The sequence below is a fragment of the Eublepharis macularius genome, chromosome 2 (genome assembly GCF_028583425.1).
Source record: "Eublepharis macularius isolate TG4126 chromosome 2, MPM_Emac_v1.0, whole genome shotgun sequence".
NCBI lineage: Eukaryota > Metazoa > Chordata > Lepidosauria > Squamata > Eublepharidae > Eublepharis > Eublepharis macularius.
The window spans coordinates 69,475,746-69,493,854 of record NC_072791.1 but is presented as its reverse complement, the minus strand read 5'-3'; the positions used below and the strand labels follow the sequence as shown (position 1 = coordinate 69,493,854).

The window sequence follows — 18,109 nt, the reverse complement described above, 5'->3', positions numbered from 1 at the left end:
TTGGTTCCTGCTTACCATGGTTTTCCTCAGGAGGGGAGGGCTCTTAAACAATCCAACATAATAAAATATTTGAAACCACAGCAGCATGGGGACCTTCCGGATATACACAGGAAGATCATTCTACAGGATAGGGGCAACAACTGAAAAGTCTAGTGAATAGCCTATAGAGGTCTGAATTAGTGTTCAAGGAGGAATGACAAACAAAATCTCATCAAAAGAATATAAATGCCAAATGGGAAAATACTGGGAAAGGCAATTCTGCAAGGCTGCGGTTAATAGTGGTTAATAGGTTGTGAAGAATTTTAAAAATCAACACTGGCACCTTGAACTGAACCAATAACAGACAGGTAGACAGTCAATGGAGAGATCTTTAAATAGAAGAAATATCTGAGTAGTGACATGCTCCCAAAAACAAGTGGCTGCTGCATCTTAAATGCGGGACTGCGCAGAAGCCACGAAGATGAACATTTGTGTTTGATAGGGTTGCCAGATCCCCTTACCCTCCCGACCGGAAACGGGGGGGGGGGGACAGCACTCACTTTGTTAGGCTCTTTGCCTGCTGCTAGTGGGCATGATCCACCCTTCACAGGGGCCAATTTTGACTCATGTAAAGGGTGGGAACATGCTCGCTGATGGGCACGATGACATCACTTCCAGAAGTAATGCCATCACACTGTGCTGGAAGTGCTACTGGCCCAGAAAGTTTTTTGCCTTCTGTTTCTGTTCCCAGGGGCCTTCCCCCCCCCACCAGCCAGGTGAATGGTGGCGGGGGGCAGGGGCTGGGAGTGGGGAATTCCCCCCCCACACACACACACACCACATACCAGGGGACTAGCAGCCCTAGTGTTTGGCTAAATAGTTTTAAACTTACCTCTCTGTTTCAGCTGGATAAAAGCTATAGGAAAGGGAAGGTGTAAAGTCTCCATCCAGATTTAACCATTCAAGAGATCTACAGCTCACAGCAGAAGGTGTCTCAGTGATCTATAAAAAAGGAAAGGGGGACAGCTAAATTCTTGGAGATTGTGACTGTTGCTAGCATTCAAATAAAGATCCTTGTTAAGCGGGCTTATATAATTGAATAGTTGAAATACACATTTAAAACTCACTTCCATTCAGCCTCCTATCTGTGTTTACCATGAACCAAAGACTTCTGCACTAGTGAGAGATCGTAAGTTCCTGCATATGTAACCCTTGGTCCACTAGAGGGAGATAAAGAGTTGGGGTATTACTTACAAGGGGGGAAAAGGCATAATTTTCCCTGAGACACTGGAGAACCTAAAACTGCAGGGAGAAGCACTCTCACCTCAGAACAGGGCCGGATCGAGGGGGACAGGGGGGGTAGACTGCCCCTGGCACCGCCAAAGAGGGGGCGCCGGGCGCGGCTCCCAGCCGCCCAGGAGGCTGAGCGCAGGGTTGGGAGACCCTCGCCAGCTCTGCCGATGGGGCGGCTTGCTGCGCACGCAGGACCTCCCAGCCCTGCGCTCAGCCACCAGCGCGGCAAGCCAGCTGCCCCAGCGCATACCCTTGCTGCCGCCAGCTCCATGGCTCACTGTGCGCTGGGGTGGCCAGCTTGCCGCGCAGGCAGCACAGGGCAGTGGGACACGCGAACCACGCAGAGGGCCTCCTAGCCTTGTGCTCAGCCGGCAGCGTGACAAGCCGGCCACCCCAGCATCTGCTGAGCTGTGGAACTGGGGGCAGCGAGGGCGTGCACTGGGGCAGCTGGCTTGCTGCGCGGGTGGCTGAGCGCAGGGCTGAGAGGTCTTGCGCACGTGGCAAGCCAGCCAGCTGCCCCAGCACCACCGCCAGTTCCACGGCTCACCGGGTGCTGGAGCGGCTGGCTTGCTGCACAGGCGGGCATGCCTCCCGCCCCTGCGTGATGACGTCATGAAAGTGATGTCATCACGCAGCGCCGGGAGCACGCGCACAGCGTGGAGCACCCGGGCAAGGTTTGCCCCAGGCCCCCGCGTGCCTAGATCTAGCGCTGCCTCAGAAGCACTCCTCTCTATGAACAATATTAATGTTTTAGACTCCTGTAAAGAACAGAAGACATCCCAACACAGAGCTCAGTTACAAGTTGTTGCATTTCAAGGGACTGGCTAGATAGAAGTTAGAAAGACTAAGACCCAGGGCTGCTTGAGTAAAACAAGCCTGATTTTTCCATGATTATGGCTGTATATGCTTTATTAATGTTCCAAAGAAGCCTTTTTTCCCAAGTTGGTTCATTGTTATTTTTATAAATGCAACTGTCACAAGGTGGGATCACACTGTCATAGGCATGAACTCTACCAGTTCTTAAATTATATATATATATATATATTTATTTGATATTGCTCCTTGAATTAAACAGGTTACACATACACAGTCATTTCACTTAGCACTGAGCAATAGAGGTAGGAAAGGCTGGGAAAGGTTTCTACACAAGTACAAAATAAATTAAATATGAATGCACAACAAGTATTACTTCCCCAAAATACCAATTTCAGTTCAAAATGGGTCGTGTAGAAGCAAGTCCTATAAATTGCGTGCAAAAGCACTACAGCATAACAGACACATTACTTAGAAATTTTGTTTCCAATTCTGGGTCTCAGCGTCAACAGACATTACATTTAGACCACAATGAACTAAAAATACAGAAACCCAGCCACTGACCGCTAAAAGTCGATGCTTTCTGTTAGAGTGAGGAAAGTTACAGTGTTATAATAAATAATAAGCAAAAATAAAATAAAAACGATATGGTGATAGTCACTATTAAAACTCATGAGGGATGGGTCAGTCAACAGCCATGATCTCTGAAATGCTTCTTCTGAGAGACAGGTATAACAAGAGGAAAGAGTCAGAGGTCTGCAGTGGAAGCGAGAAATTAGTAAAAAATGCCCACCCTTTTCATTAGCAGAAATTTTAAGCAGGATCCAACCCACGGGTTAGCATTTGGATTTAATGGCGTTGAATCCATTAATAACCATAATTAGACAAATAGGCTTCCTACTTGACTATGTAAGCCCCAGCTCTGAAGGTCAAAGGCCCAATGAGCACAACGTTGTTAATACACTAACCTTAGACAATATGAACCAATACATTGGGGGATCTAAGATATGCAAAGCCTAAGCTGTTTAGTTCTTTATTCTTATTGTCACATTTCCCAACTGTAATGGCCTTAAAAAAACACAGCTCTGGCCCTGAGAGGGGAGCCTGCTGGGGGTACCCAAGTCTATGACCAGGGGTTTACGTCATCACTGGCTAGTAACAGTCTCTTAACCCATATCTTTATGATGAACTCTCTTTTTAACTGTTCATTAGTGGAAGCTTCTCCACTACATCTCTGTGCCTTTGGAGCTTCATTGGCTCCGTCCTCAAGGATTGCAGAGGTAGCATCCCCTGATTTTTGGACTGCTGGTAACCTTTTCCTGTGTGTTGGGTGCTGTGGAAGTGATGGATTTAGTGCCTGCTAGAGTTCTCTCCAGTAGTCAGAAGCTCATTTTGGTTCTCTGGCTGACCTGACTGGAATGTAGGGAGTATTCTTTATATAGGAGCCTGGTTCAAGCACTTCAGAGATATCTCAAAAGGTACATATTTAAATGACCTCCAATACAGGCGGACTGATTTTCTGACTGCTCCAATAGCCACTCATGAGTCCTAAGACCCTCTTCTACTGTTCCAATATCGCACATATAATAAGTGACTTCTCTGTTTGTATCTCTCTCACAAACATGGTGTCATGCTAAGGCATAACAGGAAACAAAGATGGGCCCTTCCTTTCCTCATGTTCCCTGTCCATCCGTAAAATGCCATGGGCAACTGCTCCTTGTGTGTCTCCGTATCTGCATGTTACCAACAGTTTTCTTGCTTGCAAATAAACAACACTGAAAAATATTTCCTCATTTATTTTTACAATAAAATAATGAGATTTAATCAAGCAAGTAGATAAGAAAGTATAACACTCAAAACTTACTGTTCGCCTTTGCCTTAAAATGGCAGCCTCAGCTGGATGGTTGAACCTGAACTTGTGAGCTTTACCCAAAACAACAAGGGCTCCTGCAACAAATTCCAGAGAAATAACCATGTTAGTCTACAGTAGCAAAAACAACACCTTGTACTGCCTTGAAGTCTAACAGCTTTCTTAAGTAGATCTTTTGTAGAAGAGAACCTACTTTGTCAGACATGCATTTTATGGAAAGCTCTGGTCAACAAAAGGCGACAGTATATCTGTTTAATTTAAGATTTTAAACAGGAATGAAAAAAAGACAAAATGAAAAAAACCACTTATTTAAGCCGTATTGTAATAAAAATTCTTCATTTATATTTATGGTTCATCCTACTAAAAGTGCAGCAGACTTGCCTCTGCAATTTCTACCTTTAAAAAACAACAGAGATAATCTTCAGTGTGTCGCTGAACATGATTTTTGCTATAGACTAAATCAGGGGTCATTTCCTAGAAAAAGAACTGCAGGAACTCATTAGCATATCTCATTAGCATATGTCACACCCCCTGACATCACCGGAAGTGTGTCAGAAGGCAACATCCACCCCTCAGGCCCCTTTCTGCAAAAATCTCCAGGTATTTCCTTAAAGCAGAATGAACTCAAAGCAGCTTACCCTCCTCTGGAGAGCCCGCCCTGTTTGCACCCATGCACTCTCTCTCTCTCTCTCTCTCTGTCTCTCTCTCTCTCTCTCTCTCACAAGTAAGAATGAATCCAAGCAGCTTATGTTCCTTTGGAGCCCAGCAAGCCCAGCACCACTTGGCTTGCATTCATTCACTCATTTTCTCTCTCTCTCTCCCTCCCCCCTCTCACGAGTCACAAATGAAAGTAAAGCAGCAGAGCAGAATGAAACCAAGCAGCTTACGTTCCTTTGGAGCCCAGCACCACTCGGATTGCACTCATTCACTCATTTTCTCTCTCTCTCTCCCCCGCCCTCACAAGTCACAAATGAAAGTAAAGCAGCAGAGCAGAATGAATCCAAGCAGCTTATGTTCCTTTGGAGCCCAGCACCACTCGGCTTGCACTCATTCACTCATTTTCTCTCTCTCTCTCCCCCCCACCCTCATGAGTCACAAATGAAAGTAAAGCAGCAGAGCAGAATGAATCCAAGCAGCTTACATTCCTTTGGAGCCCAGCACCACTCGGCTTGCACTCATTCACTCATTTTCTCTCTCTCTCTCCCCCCCACCCCCACGAGTCATAAATGAAAGTAAAGCAGCAAAGCAGAATGAGTCCAAGCAGCTTAAGTTCCTTTGAAGCTCAGCCCCACTTGGCTTGCACCCATTCACTCATTTTCCTCTCTCTCCCCGCCCACCCCCTCACGAGTCACAAATGAAAGTAAAGCAGCAGAGCAGAATGAATCCAAGCAGCTTACGTTCCTTTGAAGCCCAGCCCCACTCGGCTTGCACTCGAAAGAAAAGGAATCACGTGGGTGGGGCCAAAACCCACGTGACCTCTTTTCAGATCTACCGGAACACCGTTCCTGTGCATTCCGCCTCCAAATGAGCCCTGGACTAAATGATTCTTGAAGTATTCTTCAACTGAAAGTTTCAAATCCCAGTTTGACATTAACTGAAATTTTCAAATTTTGCAAAACAAAAAATTTAATAGGATGAAAAATTTCAGCACCAATAAAACATAGTATGTTTAAATGAAGAACATCAAATATTGTGACTAAAGCTACGTTTTAAGGAACAACAAAGTAATAAAAGATTGGATCAACATGGGTATACAGCCCAGCCCAGGAGAACTGTGGGGCATGGAAGCAACAAGTCAGTATCCCTGATGTCGTGACCACTACCTGGAGCCTTGCCTTGACTGCTGGACCATGTTGGCCTTGCCCTCGTCATATCTTTGGACTTACCGGTAACTGACCTCTGGACCTCCTGACCTTGCTGTACAGACTTGCCTTTGGACCATATTCCTGACTGATTGGACCCTGTGCCTTGACTTTGGACGGGACCTCAACTACTCTTCCAAAGATAAAGAGCATTTGCCCACCATGCCCCCATGCCTGGTGGCACCACTGGTACCAGCCCAACCCAGCTCATGACAACATGTGGATGTGGTTTAGAAGACAGACTCTGCTTGGACCAGCAGGATTTGGCTTCAAGTCCCAGTTCAGGTACCACCTTGCAAGGTGGCCTTAGGTAAGACAGTATTTGTTCTTTTTCCCTCAGTAAAACAGGATTAGCAATTGTTTCACCCACAAGTTACTATAACAATAAATTATTCCCAGTCCAATCTCAGCCATGTTGACTCAAAAATCCCATTGAAATATCCAAGATTTACTTCTGAGAATAAATAACTAGGATGAAGGTGTTTCATGTTTCAAAGCACTTTATAATTACATTACATAAATGATATTACAGCAAATATTTATTCCTACATTTTATTTTTATATACCAAGTTTTGCTGATAGCAGAGGTCTATAAAAGCAGAAGTAGAGGACTTACCCTGTGACAAACGAAAGGAATCTGTGACTTCACAGCCATTCACAATGCAGTAGGAGCCTTGAAGAGGCTGCAGAGTCACAACTCCATGCTGGTTTTCTATAATGCAATGGTCCTTTTCAATCCCTTGGCCCTGTAAAACTGCAAATGTATGGATTTCTTTATACTGGTTAATTTAAAATTTATTTATACTGGTAATTTAATAAAGGTTAATTTAAAGCTTTATCATTATCTTGGTACAAAACTCTCCTGCAAATACCCAGAACTACAAATGATGATATACGTTTACTGAAACAGCACTTAAAATAATCTATGCGGCTCACCAACAATGCAAGCCTTGCTCTAAGGATAACAGTCTAACCAACACAGAGATACTATTCTTCAAGCACAAAAGATTTATAGTGCAATTCTATGGAGAGATATTCGAGGCGATTTCAATGAGCTTTTCTTAATATATTTAACAAAATTTGTATCCTATCTGCCCTCAAAAGGATCAACAAGATGGACTTAGGGGCAGACTAGATGTTACGGCGCCCTTGAGTCTGACCCATTGATGCTGATGACATTTTACAGCTGAATTCAACCATTTGAAAATGCTGTGAGGCCTGCAGTACAGTGGGACCAGGCAATCTTGTTCCTCTCTCATGCCTTTTCAAATGCTGAAACAGCTGTTTTGGAATTTGAAGGTGGGGGAGAGACCACAAGATCTTCTGGCACCCACAGGTCAGACTCATGGATGCAATAACATCCAGTTTTCCTTTTAGACATGAGTAATTCAGTACAGGATAACAGGATTTGCGTCTGGTAGCACCTTAGAGACCAACAGGATTTTCAGAGTGTAAACTTTTGAGAGTCAGAGATCCCTGAAGAAGGACAGTTTTCCATTTGCAAGCTCTTGCAGTATGATATACTTCCTTTTAGTGCTCATCCTGGTTGAACAACTCCTGAGATACACCCAAACTCTCCTACCAGATATTATTTCCACTACTGGGAAAATCCTTGAACTCCTGCCCTCATTTTCTGTCAAAAGCCCTTAACCCATAAATCATCAAATCATTGTTTCTAGTTCATATAAATAGTCTATGAAGGGTTTCCATTTATCAGCAAATGAACATGGACTTTTTTCTGATCAGTGAAGTAAGCTTTGCCATCTTAGCCAATTCTATCATCTTTGTCAGCCATTCCTCCATTGTAAGCAGAATTTAGTTCTTCCAATTTTGACCATATTTGTTCTTGACTATATATTACTATGTAAAACCTAGCCAGGACACCCATAGTACACATAATAGGCCATGTGACATAGGGCTATATTACTTAGGCCCATACTATGCACAGTTTGGTGGACTCTGGTAGTGAGAACCTCAGAAAAGGACTTTGCGCAACATGGAGGCACGTAGCACAAGCAGCCAAGGGATCAGTTGCCTAGCACTGTTCTGCTCAGAACCTTTACAGGTTATTTCATCTCAGGACACAGACACAAAGTAGAGAAGACCCTGCTTCTCCAAGGGAGGGGAGGTGCAAGGGCAATGCGCCCCTTAAAGGTAAGCAAAGGCCTGGAGTCCCAGGCTCCAACTGAATCCTCTGCAACCATCTCCCCCTGCTCCCCCATTACTTCGGTGTATTGCTTCAACAATCCTGATTCCCACACTGTGGCTAGCCTTCTATGTCTTCCTCCAAGGAAAACAGATAGCTCCTTTTGCTAATAACACTGCTTTCTTTAATTAACTCATATATCTTACCAATATCCTGCTCCTGGTTTGAATCACTTCTTCCAATTTTGGTTGTTCCTTCCTAAAAAATGATAGCACCACACTGAATTAAGTTATTTTTGAACCTGTTGTCAACTGATGTACTCTCACAAATATGAGCTTGGATCCACTGGAGCTCTTCCATAGGTGGAAAGGTTTTTGCCCTTGGAGCATAATTTCCTGGCCCCTAGTGTCAGATCTTCATGAAACTTGAGGGGGAGGGCATCTTTAGAGGACAGTCTGGAGTAGGTTCCCTCCAAATTTCATTAAGTTTGGTTGAAAAATGAATCCTCCATTCCACCGGATAGCCCCCAGAGTGATTTTCCCATAGAAAACAATGGTCAAATTTCACCTTTTTTTTTTTTTTGAAAAATTGGTAAAAATGTATACCTGGTTTTTGACATGGAATACCCAGATTTTACCAAATCAGCCACAATTCAGTATTTTAATCCAAATTTCGAACCAAACTCCACACCTCTGATCTGGTGTTATTGCGAGCTACTTTCAAGACATTTTTTGCAAATTGCTGGTTATAAACTGGATATGAACAAACAAATAATGAGACATACATCTGATATAATGTATATATTTTGGTCCAAAAGCATTACAACAATATTAGCAAAAGAATGGACTATCCAATCTATTATACTTTTATTATTTCAGTTCTATTATGCTTTTATTATTTCAATACAAAAGGAGATGACATTTCTTATTTAAAATGTCTTTTAAAGGTCAGCATGCTCTATGTGTATGTGTATACATACAGCTCCGGGCTGCAGTCCAATACATAAAGCACAGTTTGTTCCACATGCAATCAATGGAATTTATTAAGCAAACTGAACGGCAAAATGGACAGTTGTTATCATCTATTCAAATATATCATTTGCCTATAAATACAGTAGACAGTTCTGATTTCCAAACACAACTATTGAAAAAAATAATCCCTGCCCAAAGCAATTTCCAGGCTAAACATCATGTAGAATGAAAAATCTATAATTGCAAGAGCAGAAGTGAAGGAAAAGGGGAATAACACAGTTACTTAAACATAGCAAAAATACTAATGTTAACATGCTCACCAAACAGGAAACTAGGGAAGGTAAAGGCTATTGGTATAACCCTTTAACATCCCAGCTGAAACTTCTAAAGGGATATCCTACATTAATTTAAAATAAGTGAAATCATTTATAACATTGCCTACATTTACTGTAGGATCTTGGAACTTTATTTTTTCCCCCCTTCTTTTCTGTCTGCCCTGGCCAGCCCATACTACCAAACATTTGAACCTAGTTCACCCAAACAGCAAGTCATAACACTGTACCTAGACCATACTGTTTCAGGCCCTGTATGAGAGATGGCATGATTGCATATTTGACCACGAAATAAATACAAAACTAGCAAACATTCAATCATGGGGTCTCAACTGGCAGTCTGAAGTGGTACATTCCACAGTCAGTTTTACCACTTTATCTGCTGTCAGTGTGAATTACAACTTGTGTTACTTTTTGGCATATAACTTCTGGCTAGCTGCCAATTTGCTTGTGATTAGGGGAACTGCATTCCTAAATGGAAAAAATATGACTATGTCATCAGAAAAATGATGCTGTTTTGGTCAGGACACTGAGATGTTCAAATAATAATATTTCACAAAATGTGCACATAAAAAGGGCACACATTCCTACCAATTCTGCAGTAACAACAACCTGAATAGGATATTTTCCTTAAGAAGCTTTCTAAACTGGCATATAATGAACTATCAAAACTTGAAAGATGGTTAGTAGAAGAAAAACTGAAAGAAACTATGTTCCACATATATAATACCTTACTAGAATTTGCCTGTGATTAAGAAGATCAATGCAAAATATAATGTTAGAGAGCTATTGACCAACAGATTAAAGTGGAAGAATGGAAAAGCAGCTTTAAATTGTTCTGCATTGTTTAAACCCAGGGGAAGTGCAATTAACATCATTTATAGATAGTATCTTACCTCCCAGAGACTAAATAAGATATATAGCTTTTATGTGTATACCTGTTGGAAATATACCAGAGTAGCTACAGACTTTGGACTCACATGAGAGTCATGCCCCAGAGTTTTTAAATATTGGAATATGTTTATAAATTTTGTTTATGAAATAAGGAATCAGGAAATATATAAAAGAAATTATATTGTGCCTTTTACCTGGTCTATCTAAAATATATTTATCATAAATGTATTGATGACTGCATACCAAAAAGATGATGAATTGTTGAGATGGAAAAATTAATGTGTATCAGAAAGCCACGGATTAGTGGAAGTGAAGTAAATTCAGATTTTTCTTTTCAATCTCAAGGAAACATAATGGAATAATGCAACTGACTATATGATCAGATTTTCATAACATATATATTTTAGTTAGGCATGTATCTGTTTATAATTACTGATCTGACTTCAGGTATACAAATAAAATTTCTAATACAAATAATGTTAATATTGTTAATCTTTTTTGGTAACTCTTTGACCTTAACATGAGGAATTTTGGATCTGCTCATGGTTTATTATATAATTGTAACTGGAATAATCTTTTTATGTTAATTTTTTAAAAAGGCTTTCTATCACTACTCCTCTACTGGAATGGACTTAATAATAATGTAACATGTCATCATAACCAACAAAACACAGTATTTAAAAAAATATTTTAAAAAGTTTCTGTAAATTCAAGGGTTACATGAGCATTGTTCTAAAAGAACATGTCCTTTCTTCCTTACAGATCTAAAAAAATGCCTATTACAGCAGATACTATAATCCTAGGTAAGAAGAGCAGAAGGATCAATGCACAATTCAGATAATATGCTCAGAAGCTAGTTTCCTTTCCTTTGCCATTCAAGCAAGTTGACAAGGTACTATGTAAATAAACCCATCAATATTTTACCTTCTTGCTCTTCAGATGAAAGTAACAAACACCTGAATCTAAAAAAGCCAAAGCATAAAGATAAGAAAACGCAGGATCTAGAAGCAAAGAAAGAGGAGACAAAGTTGTTAGTGCATAGTACGTGAGATAGACTTATGAGGACTTAATGAGAGTACTGTTGTTGGACATGCAAACAAAGCCTCCTTCCTCATAAAGGCATCTTTAGAAGGTATTGTGAGAAAGAGAATAGAGCAGAAAGTAACTCTTCTACTATGCCAGTCATTCTTTCTACGGTGTGAGAGATCTTACCCTGCCAAGATGGACATCTTGTGGTCCAGGCAAGCTAAAAAAAATAATAAGCATTTTTGGACAAGGCTTGGCTTTCAGTGGGACACCTGAGGAAATATATTTTATTTAGGAAAATATAGCTTCTTTGCACCAATCCCAAACACACACAAATCTCATTCAATCGTGATGACCTGTATATGCCACAAATTTTAAGATTAAAAGAACATAACATTAACAGTGCAACAAAGAAGTTAAAACACCAACATCCTTAGAAAGGCTTGTTTTGGCAATTAAAACATGATTAAATATTTTTTAAGCATTCTTGTGAACACTACCAGCAAACTGGATGCAAATTCCCACTAAGAAACCTTGTTACCCAATTTGCATACTCCCGCAATACTGTATTTTGGGAGACAAGATCACCAGGCCATTAGGAAATGTTGACCTTTGTGTTCATCCAAGCGATGGGGAAATGTCCATTTAAACCAGGACAAGGCTTGGCTGGCCAGCCAGAACTCCTGGCTGGCCAGCCAAGACCCACCCGCTGTTTAAATGGCCATTTCGCCACCGCTGCGAGCTGTGGGGAAATGCCCATTTAAACCAGGACCAGGCATTTAACCCCGACAAGCAGCTGATACACAGGTTTAAATGCCCCTTTCCGTGCCACTGCGAAGCGGCACAGAAATGGGCATTTAAACCCCACGAACCACGAATTGGTTTGTGAACTGGGGCAAGTTTGTGAAAGTTTGTGGTTCGTGAAACGCCATGAACCACAAACCGCACAGTTTGTTTTTCCCCCGTTTTTTTCCCGGTTCATAAGCCAAGTTACTCCAGTCTAAGCCCACTGATTTCAGGGGGGGCTTAGACTGGAGTAATTTGGCATACTCCAGTCCTTAGACTGGAGGCTTAGACTGGAGTAACTTGGCATAGGATTGCACTGCCACATGCTTATGATTAAAATTCTATAATGCACATTTACTTAAGAATAAGCCCCACTATGATTTACTTCCAAGTATATTTGCATAAGAGGTATGTGTGTAAAGTGTCGTCCAGTCACAACTGACATATGGCAACCCTTAGTGGAGTCTGCAAGGGAAGTAAAAAGCAGAAGTGGTTTGCCATTGCCTCCCTCTGCAGAGTCTCCCTTGGTGGTCTCACATCCAAGTACTGACCCTGCTTAGCTTCCGAGATCTGATGAGATTGGGCTATATCATACTGCCTTCCCTCCTGCATAGAAGGTAAACTATGTATCAAAAAGAAGTAGATTATACCTGCATCTACAAATAAATTCTTTAAAATGAACATATTGTTAACAAAACACAGACGTCACTAGTGTTGGGCAAAAAGGCATTTCTTACTCCCAGCTTAAATAATTCTTTAGTTATGTCTCCTCTTCCAAGTAGCTAGCTGTAGGTAGTTGTTAAACTTGGCAGTTGAATCCTACCAATGCTTAAATGGAAGAATGCCTATCTGAGTTCAATGGGGGCTACTCTCTCTCACGATGCCCTTACCTACATATTGGCCATGGTATGGATCCAGTGATGTACAGGAGGAAATATAAACAGACTAAACGCAGTTCTATTTGCACAAGATCTAGCGCTTTTCTCCCTATATGTTACAGTGTCCTGAAACTACTTGCGCAATATCTTGCACAGGTAAAAACACAAGTGGGGACACAGTAAGTTTGACTTAGCTCAAATGGCTTCTGTGATCTTTTTCTTAAGTTTACACTTGCGCAAGGGCTGTAGAATAAGTGGAAATTTTGCAATGGATCTAGCCCCTGCTGTTTAGAAAAATGGGGATGCATTATGTGTGCTGTACTATGTATATAATGGAATTGCTACCATTGTTTTTATCTTTTTATATACATTATTATGTTGTGCTCCACTCTGAACACACCCAAGGAGAGCGGATTAAAAATATAATAAAATAAATAATAAATAAAAATAAACTGTACAAATACCACTACAAAGATGAGAACTATACATGAAGTATTTGGCAAATTGTGCCTTATTTCTTTTGCAATAAAAATATAAATTTTCAAGTTTCTAAAGAGGATGTGGCTGCAATCAGACCCGCATGAACAAACCAACATTTCTTTGTGACAATAAGTAGCCAGGGAGTTGAGCGGGCATACTCTTCCCCTCCTTCCCTTATTCAGTTTGCTACTTGCCTACAAACCAGTACTCAACACCAGGATTTCACCATAGTTTGGAATCCTGGTTTTTGGACCAGAAACAAACTGCTCTTCATAAAAACACCCAATTTGAATGTCACAACAAATTAAAGTTAGTTCTAAACTAGATCTCACACAGGACCTTAAGAGAAAAGAGTGTGTTCAAGCCAAAGAACTTTCCAGGCTTATTTTCTTAATGAACAAACCACTGTTTGTTTGTTCATGACATCTGAATGCAGCGTATTTTTTCCCTAGGCCCAGCCCTCTTGACCACAGATGGCTACAATTTTATGGAAGAGATGTTTATAGTATACTTATAAATAAAGCACAGCGTATTTTGCACACAGAAATATCAAGGCTTGTGATTTTTTTTTTAAAAGGCCTAATATGGAAAACTTGAAGAAAAATTCTACAAAGACTCTGGCCCCAGAACTTAACTGTGGCCAATGTTTGTGGGCCACATAGCAAGGGGGATGGCATGGCCACCATCTGTCTTCCTGGCCAGCCTTGCAGGCCACTCTGGCAGCTGGCATGGCAAGCCACAATTCAAATTCCCAGCTGGCCAATCAGTGCAAGACGGGCTGGGGCTCAAGGGTAGGCTATGGCCATTGTACCTGGGAGACGCAGTCTCCAGTCAGATTTGCCGGCAAGTTACAAAATAAGGGCCAGCTGGGCTTCAGCAGCAGTTGGGTTCTGACTTGCATCTAGGGATGTGCACTTTGGGTATCCGATTCGGGTAAAAAACCCAAATCGGGCTCGATTCGGAAAGCTTCGAATTCAGTGCATGCTGGCCCCAATTCTGAAATACCGAAACAAAGCTTCCCGAAGCATTTGTAATGCTTTGGGAAGCTTCGGGGGTTAAGTTTAAAGGGTCCTGTCGCAAGCGGCCAGCCGCAGCAGTGGCAGGGAAGGCCCTCTCTGTTGGCCAGCTGCGACGGCTATGGCGGCAGCAGGGAAGACCCTGTCCACCGGCCAGCCACACCAACCATGGCGGCGGCAGAGATGGCCTTCTCCACAGGCCAGCTGGCCAGCGCAGCATTGGTGGCTGGAGCCTGACCAAGTAAGTAGGGTAGGGGTAGGGGATGGGGTTAAAGGGTGGGGTGGGAGTTTAAGGGTGGGGGTGGCCTCCCCCCTTCCCCGTCACTTCAGTATGCTCCAAATCTTTATGGAGCATACCGAAGCGACTTAGAAACCCGAATCCAAAGCGGCATGCCGCTTCGGATTTCAGGGTTTTTTCCGAAGCCAAATATTTTTAGGGTGCACACCCCTACTTGCATCCCATCTGGCCTCCCCTCTTCTAGAATGAAGGCCATGTAGACTTGTGTGGGAAAATGGGCTTTCACTGTACCTACATGGGTTTGTTGGGGGTTATTTTCTGTACTTTCAATTGCTGCTGTCACAACTTTAGGGGTTGCGGTTTTGGCATTGGACATGGATCCTTTGGGGGGGGGAACAGGGCCTGAATGCACTGTTTCCTCCATAGCTGGGAAGCCCCACAAGGGAACTTGGGGTGGAGCGCCCATGTGGATCCCACTAACTGTCATCCTGCAGTTCAGCAGGCAGGCTGAAGGGGTGAGGGGGACATCAGCTGGCAGGTGGGTCAGCCGATGATGAGATCTGCGCCCTATGCTGAGCCAGTGCTCCTATCACTGTAACCAATAAATTTGTGCATTTTCTACTCCACCTGTGGCCTCCTGTCCATTTGTTGCCATGGCCCTTCACCCCTCACCCTTAAGCTGGTCCCAGAAATACTCTCTTTTCCATATAATCACTGATATACTTTTAAAAATTCAATCATATTATTATTGCCTTCTAGCCCTTCAAAATGCTTTCTGATGACTAGTAAAAATGAATGTGTAGGATTAAAAAACTACAATATGATACAATCGTAACTCATGGTTTTCAATTCTGCATAATACCAAACCATTGAAGAGTCTAATGTTATAGTAAAGCCACGATAAATATTTAAATATACTGTCTTCAGTCTTTAGTTTCCTGTTTATTACAACAGGAATATCTATTTTCTTATCTTTCTCAAAACAGATAAGCTCTTTAATCCCACTCTTTCTTCACAAGCTCAACCATACATGGTTCTCCCTTTTGTTTTATCCATACAACATCCCTGTGAAGTAGGTTGGGCTGAGAGACTGGTCCAATATCAATAACTAAAATGGGGTGATTTGACCTTGGGGCTTGTCCTAGTCCAAAACTCTAGTCCAAAATTCTAACCACTGTGCCACACAGGCTCATAATATGAATTTCTTCTCTTTCTGCATTAAAAAATGAGATCTATTTGCTATCATTAAGTCCAAATAATAACCCCCCTTTTTCGTTTATCAGAAATATGAATACACATAAAGTATGGGGTGCAAAATTAGAAGTGCCACTTGATGGAGTAATAGATTCCTAATTATCTTTCAACCTAAGTTTTCTTTTCATTTCACAGTCCAGAATCTTTTTATCACATAACATGATTGCTGTCTGCAGTACTTATATTAAGCCAGTGAAGCTTAAATGCCAGCTCAATATTTTCTCTCTTTTAAGGTAATTAGAGCTGATACGCTTGCAAATAAAAAACAAATATTTGGATTCCATCTCACCCTGAGATGATAGAGCACAACTCCAGTACTAAGGATATCTTCATCCAGGGTCATTAAGTGAGGTAAATTGGAGTCAATTGTCACTCCAGATTTTTTCTTGTTGATATCCACACTGTATTCTTCCATGATAGCTTTCCTGTTAATCCACTTATTTGTCCAGTCTTTGGTCAGCTGCTCAATCTTTGAGGATGGCACACAGGAAAAAAAACAGTGCTTATATTAACTGCATTATATGAACTCATTTTACTGCATGCAAGTGGAAATTTAAAAAGGATGCAAATTACTATTATTGCTGCCAGAAAAGGGTACTCCTTAGTGTGATCACTGGTTGAGCTTCCAACACAGAGGTGAAAGGCTGGCTGCATAACAACTGAACAGGCAGAAAAGCAGGTGGTCAGGCAGAGGATCAAGCAGCTTGCTCTGTGCCTAAGCAATGAATGGATTCAGTGCTAAGTGGATTCAGCAGTTTCACAGGGACACATTGGGACCCAGTTGACTCCTTGTATCGCCCAATTCTGGTACTACTAACCACAGTCATTTGTATTACTGGTGTGGCAGCATATCCAAGTCAATTCCTTTCCAAATGCCATCTGCCATAGGGTGCAGGATGTAAAGTGCCCAATCCCTACTACTAGTGTCCCAGTTGAGACCACTTGTGCCTTACAGTGGCACCAGGTGAGACATAATTTTCTCCATGCAAGTTCATCCATGGGGATGAAAGATGTGCATTTGCCATGATACACATGCTTTTATATAAAGTAAGAATTTATACAGATTGTTAAAAAAATCTCCACATAATATGGGGGAAATGACAAAGTGTACAAACCTTAATTTCATTCTGAAGAACTAACTCTGTCAAATTTCCATCTTTATCATCACTCCAAGATGGACTAAAATTTCTCTGTACAAACAAAATTGGAAGATAACTCTGTACCATTTATCTATTCAAAATGCAGAGAAATTATCTAACTTTAGGAAGGGAAGATGAAACAAGGAGAAAATATAGGAGCATATCAGGAACTGTATCTGGCATTCCAAACCTATTCTTAAAATATTTCCAACTGCAGTGGATGAGAATTTTGAAAAAGACCCTCTGAATTTCAACCCAAATACATGAATGCCCAAACCTGAATTACCAGGGAACTAACATGTTTTTATTCCAGCTCAAGTTTTTGTGGACTACAGCCAATTTCATCCACTTCATCTGAAAAAGAGAGCTCTAATCCATGAAAGCTTAAACTAGCTAGAGTAAAAATGGGTTACATCTTTAAAGTGCTACAAGAGCTCTGTTTATTTTTGCTGCAGCAGTCTACTTTAGAATTATCACCTGCTGCTACTTTAGAATTATCACACAGATCTTGAGAGGAAACTATCTCCCACCAGGATTTTTTTCTATCTGTATCAAGTCTGTAAAATTCCATGTGAAGGTTTGCCTGAGTTTTAGCATATTTACTACAATGTCACGTAACACCAGGAATGCAAAAATACACTTCAGATCCATATTTCTGTTGGAAGATTACACAAAACAGAATATTATTGAGGCATGGATATAAATGGATACTGTACTGTCAGAGAAGAAATATAAGAGCCTCAACAATTAGCAGGATTCCTTGTGACTGTTACTAATACACTAGAAAGAGTAAGAGAACAGTTTAAAAAAACAATTGTACATTCTGTGGCTTGGATCAATTGCATCATTCCTATGGATGGAAGGATTTTTGCCCAAAAAGTATGACTTTTTCACCTCCTCAGCAGCCCAATGACACTTGATATGTTATTATTTTGCTAATTTCTTTGAAAACTGAGTGATAGTTGTGACATCTCACCTCTTTATAGTGCAATCCTATGCAGAATAACCCCAGTTGGTTTCTTTGCATAGGATCACACCACTGAGAGAGGCCATTACTGTCATGAAAATATCTTCTTCTAGAGCAAAACTTGGCTAAAATTTGCTTCCACAATGCAGCTCTGCATATAGGGTT

General features: G+C 41.4%; 1 protein-coding gene across 1 annotated transcript in view; it reads right to left on the bottom strand.

Moving 5' to 3' along the window:
- Positions 1-18,109, bottom strand: part of STARD9 (StAR related lipid transfer domain containing 9) — a 162,407-nt gene that overhangs the window by 53,135 nt on the left and 91,163 nt on the right. The window contains exons 16-21 of the mRNA XM_054969940.1: positions 16,954-17,028; positions 16,128-16,307; positions 8,170-8,221; positions 6,434-6,571; positions 3,950-4,032; positions 872-981 (exon numbers count right to left, since the gene is read on the bottom strand). Of these exons, the coding sequence (XP_054825915.1) occupies positions 872-981; positions 3,950-4,032; positions 6,434-6,571; positions 8,170-8,221; positions 16,128-16,307; positions 16,954-17,028 (638 nt within the window). The remainder of the gene's footprint in view (positions 1-871; positions 982-3,949; positions 4,033-6,433; positions 6,572-8,169; positions 8,222-16,127; positions 16,308-16,953; positions 17,029-18,109) is intronic.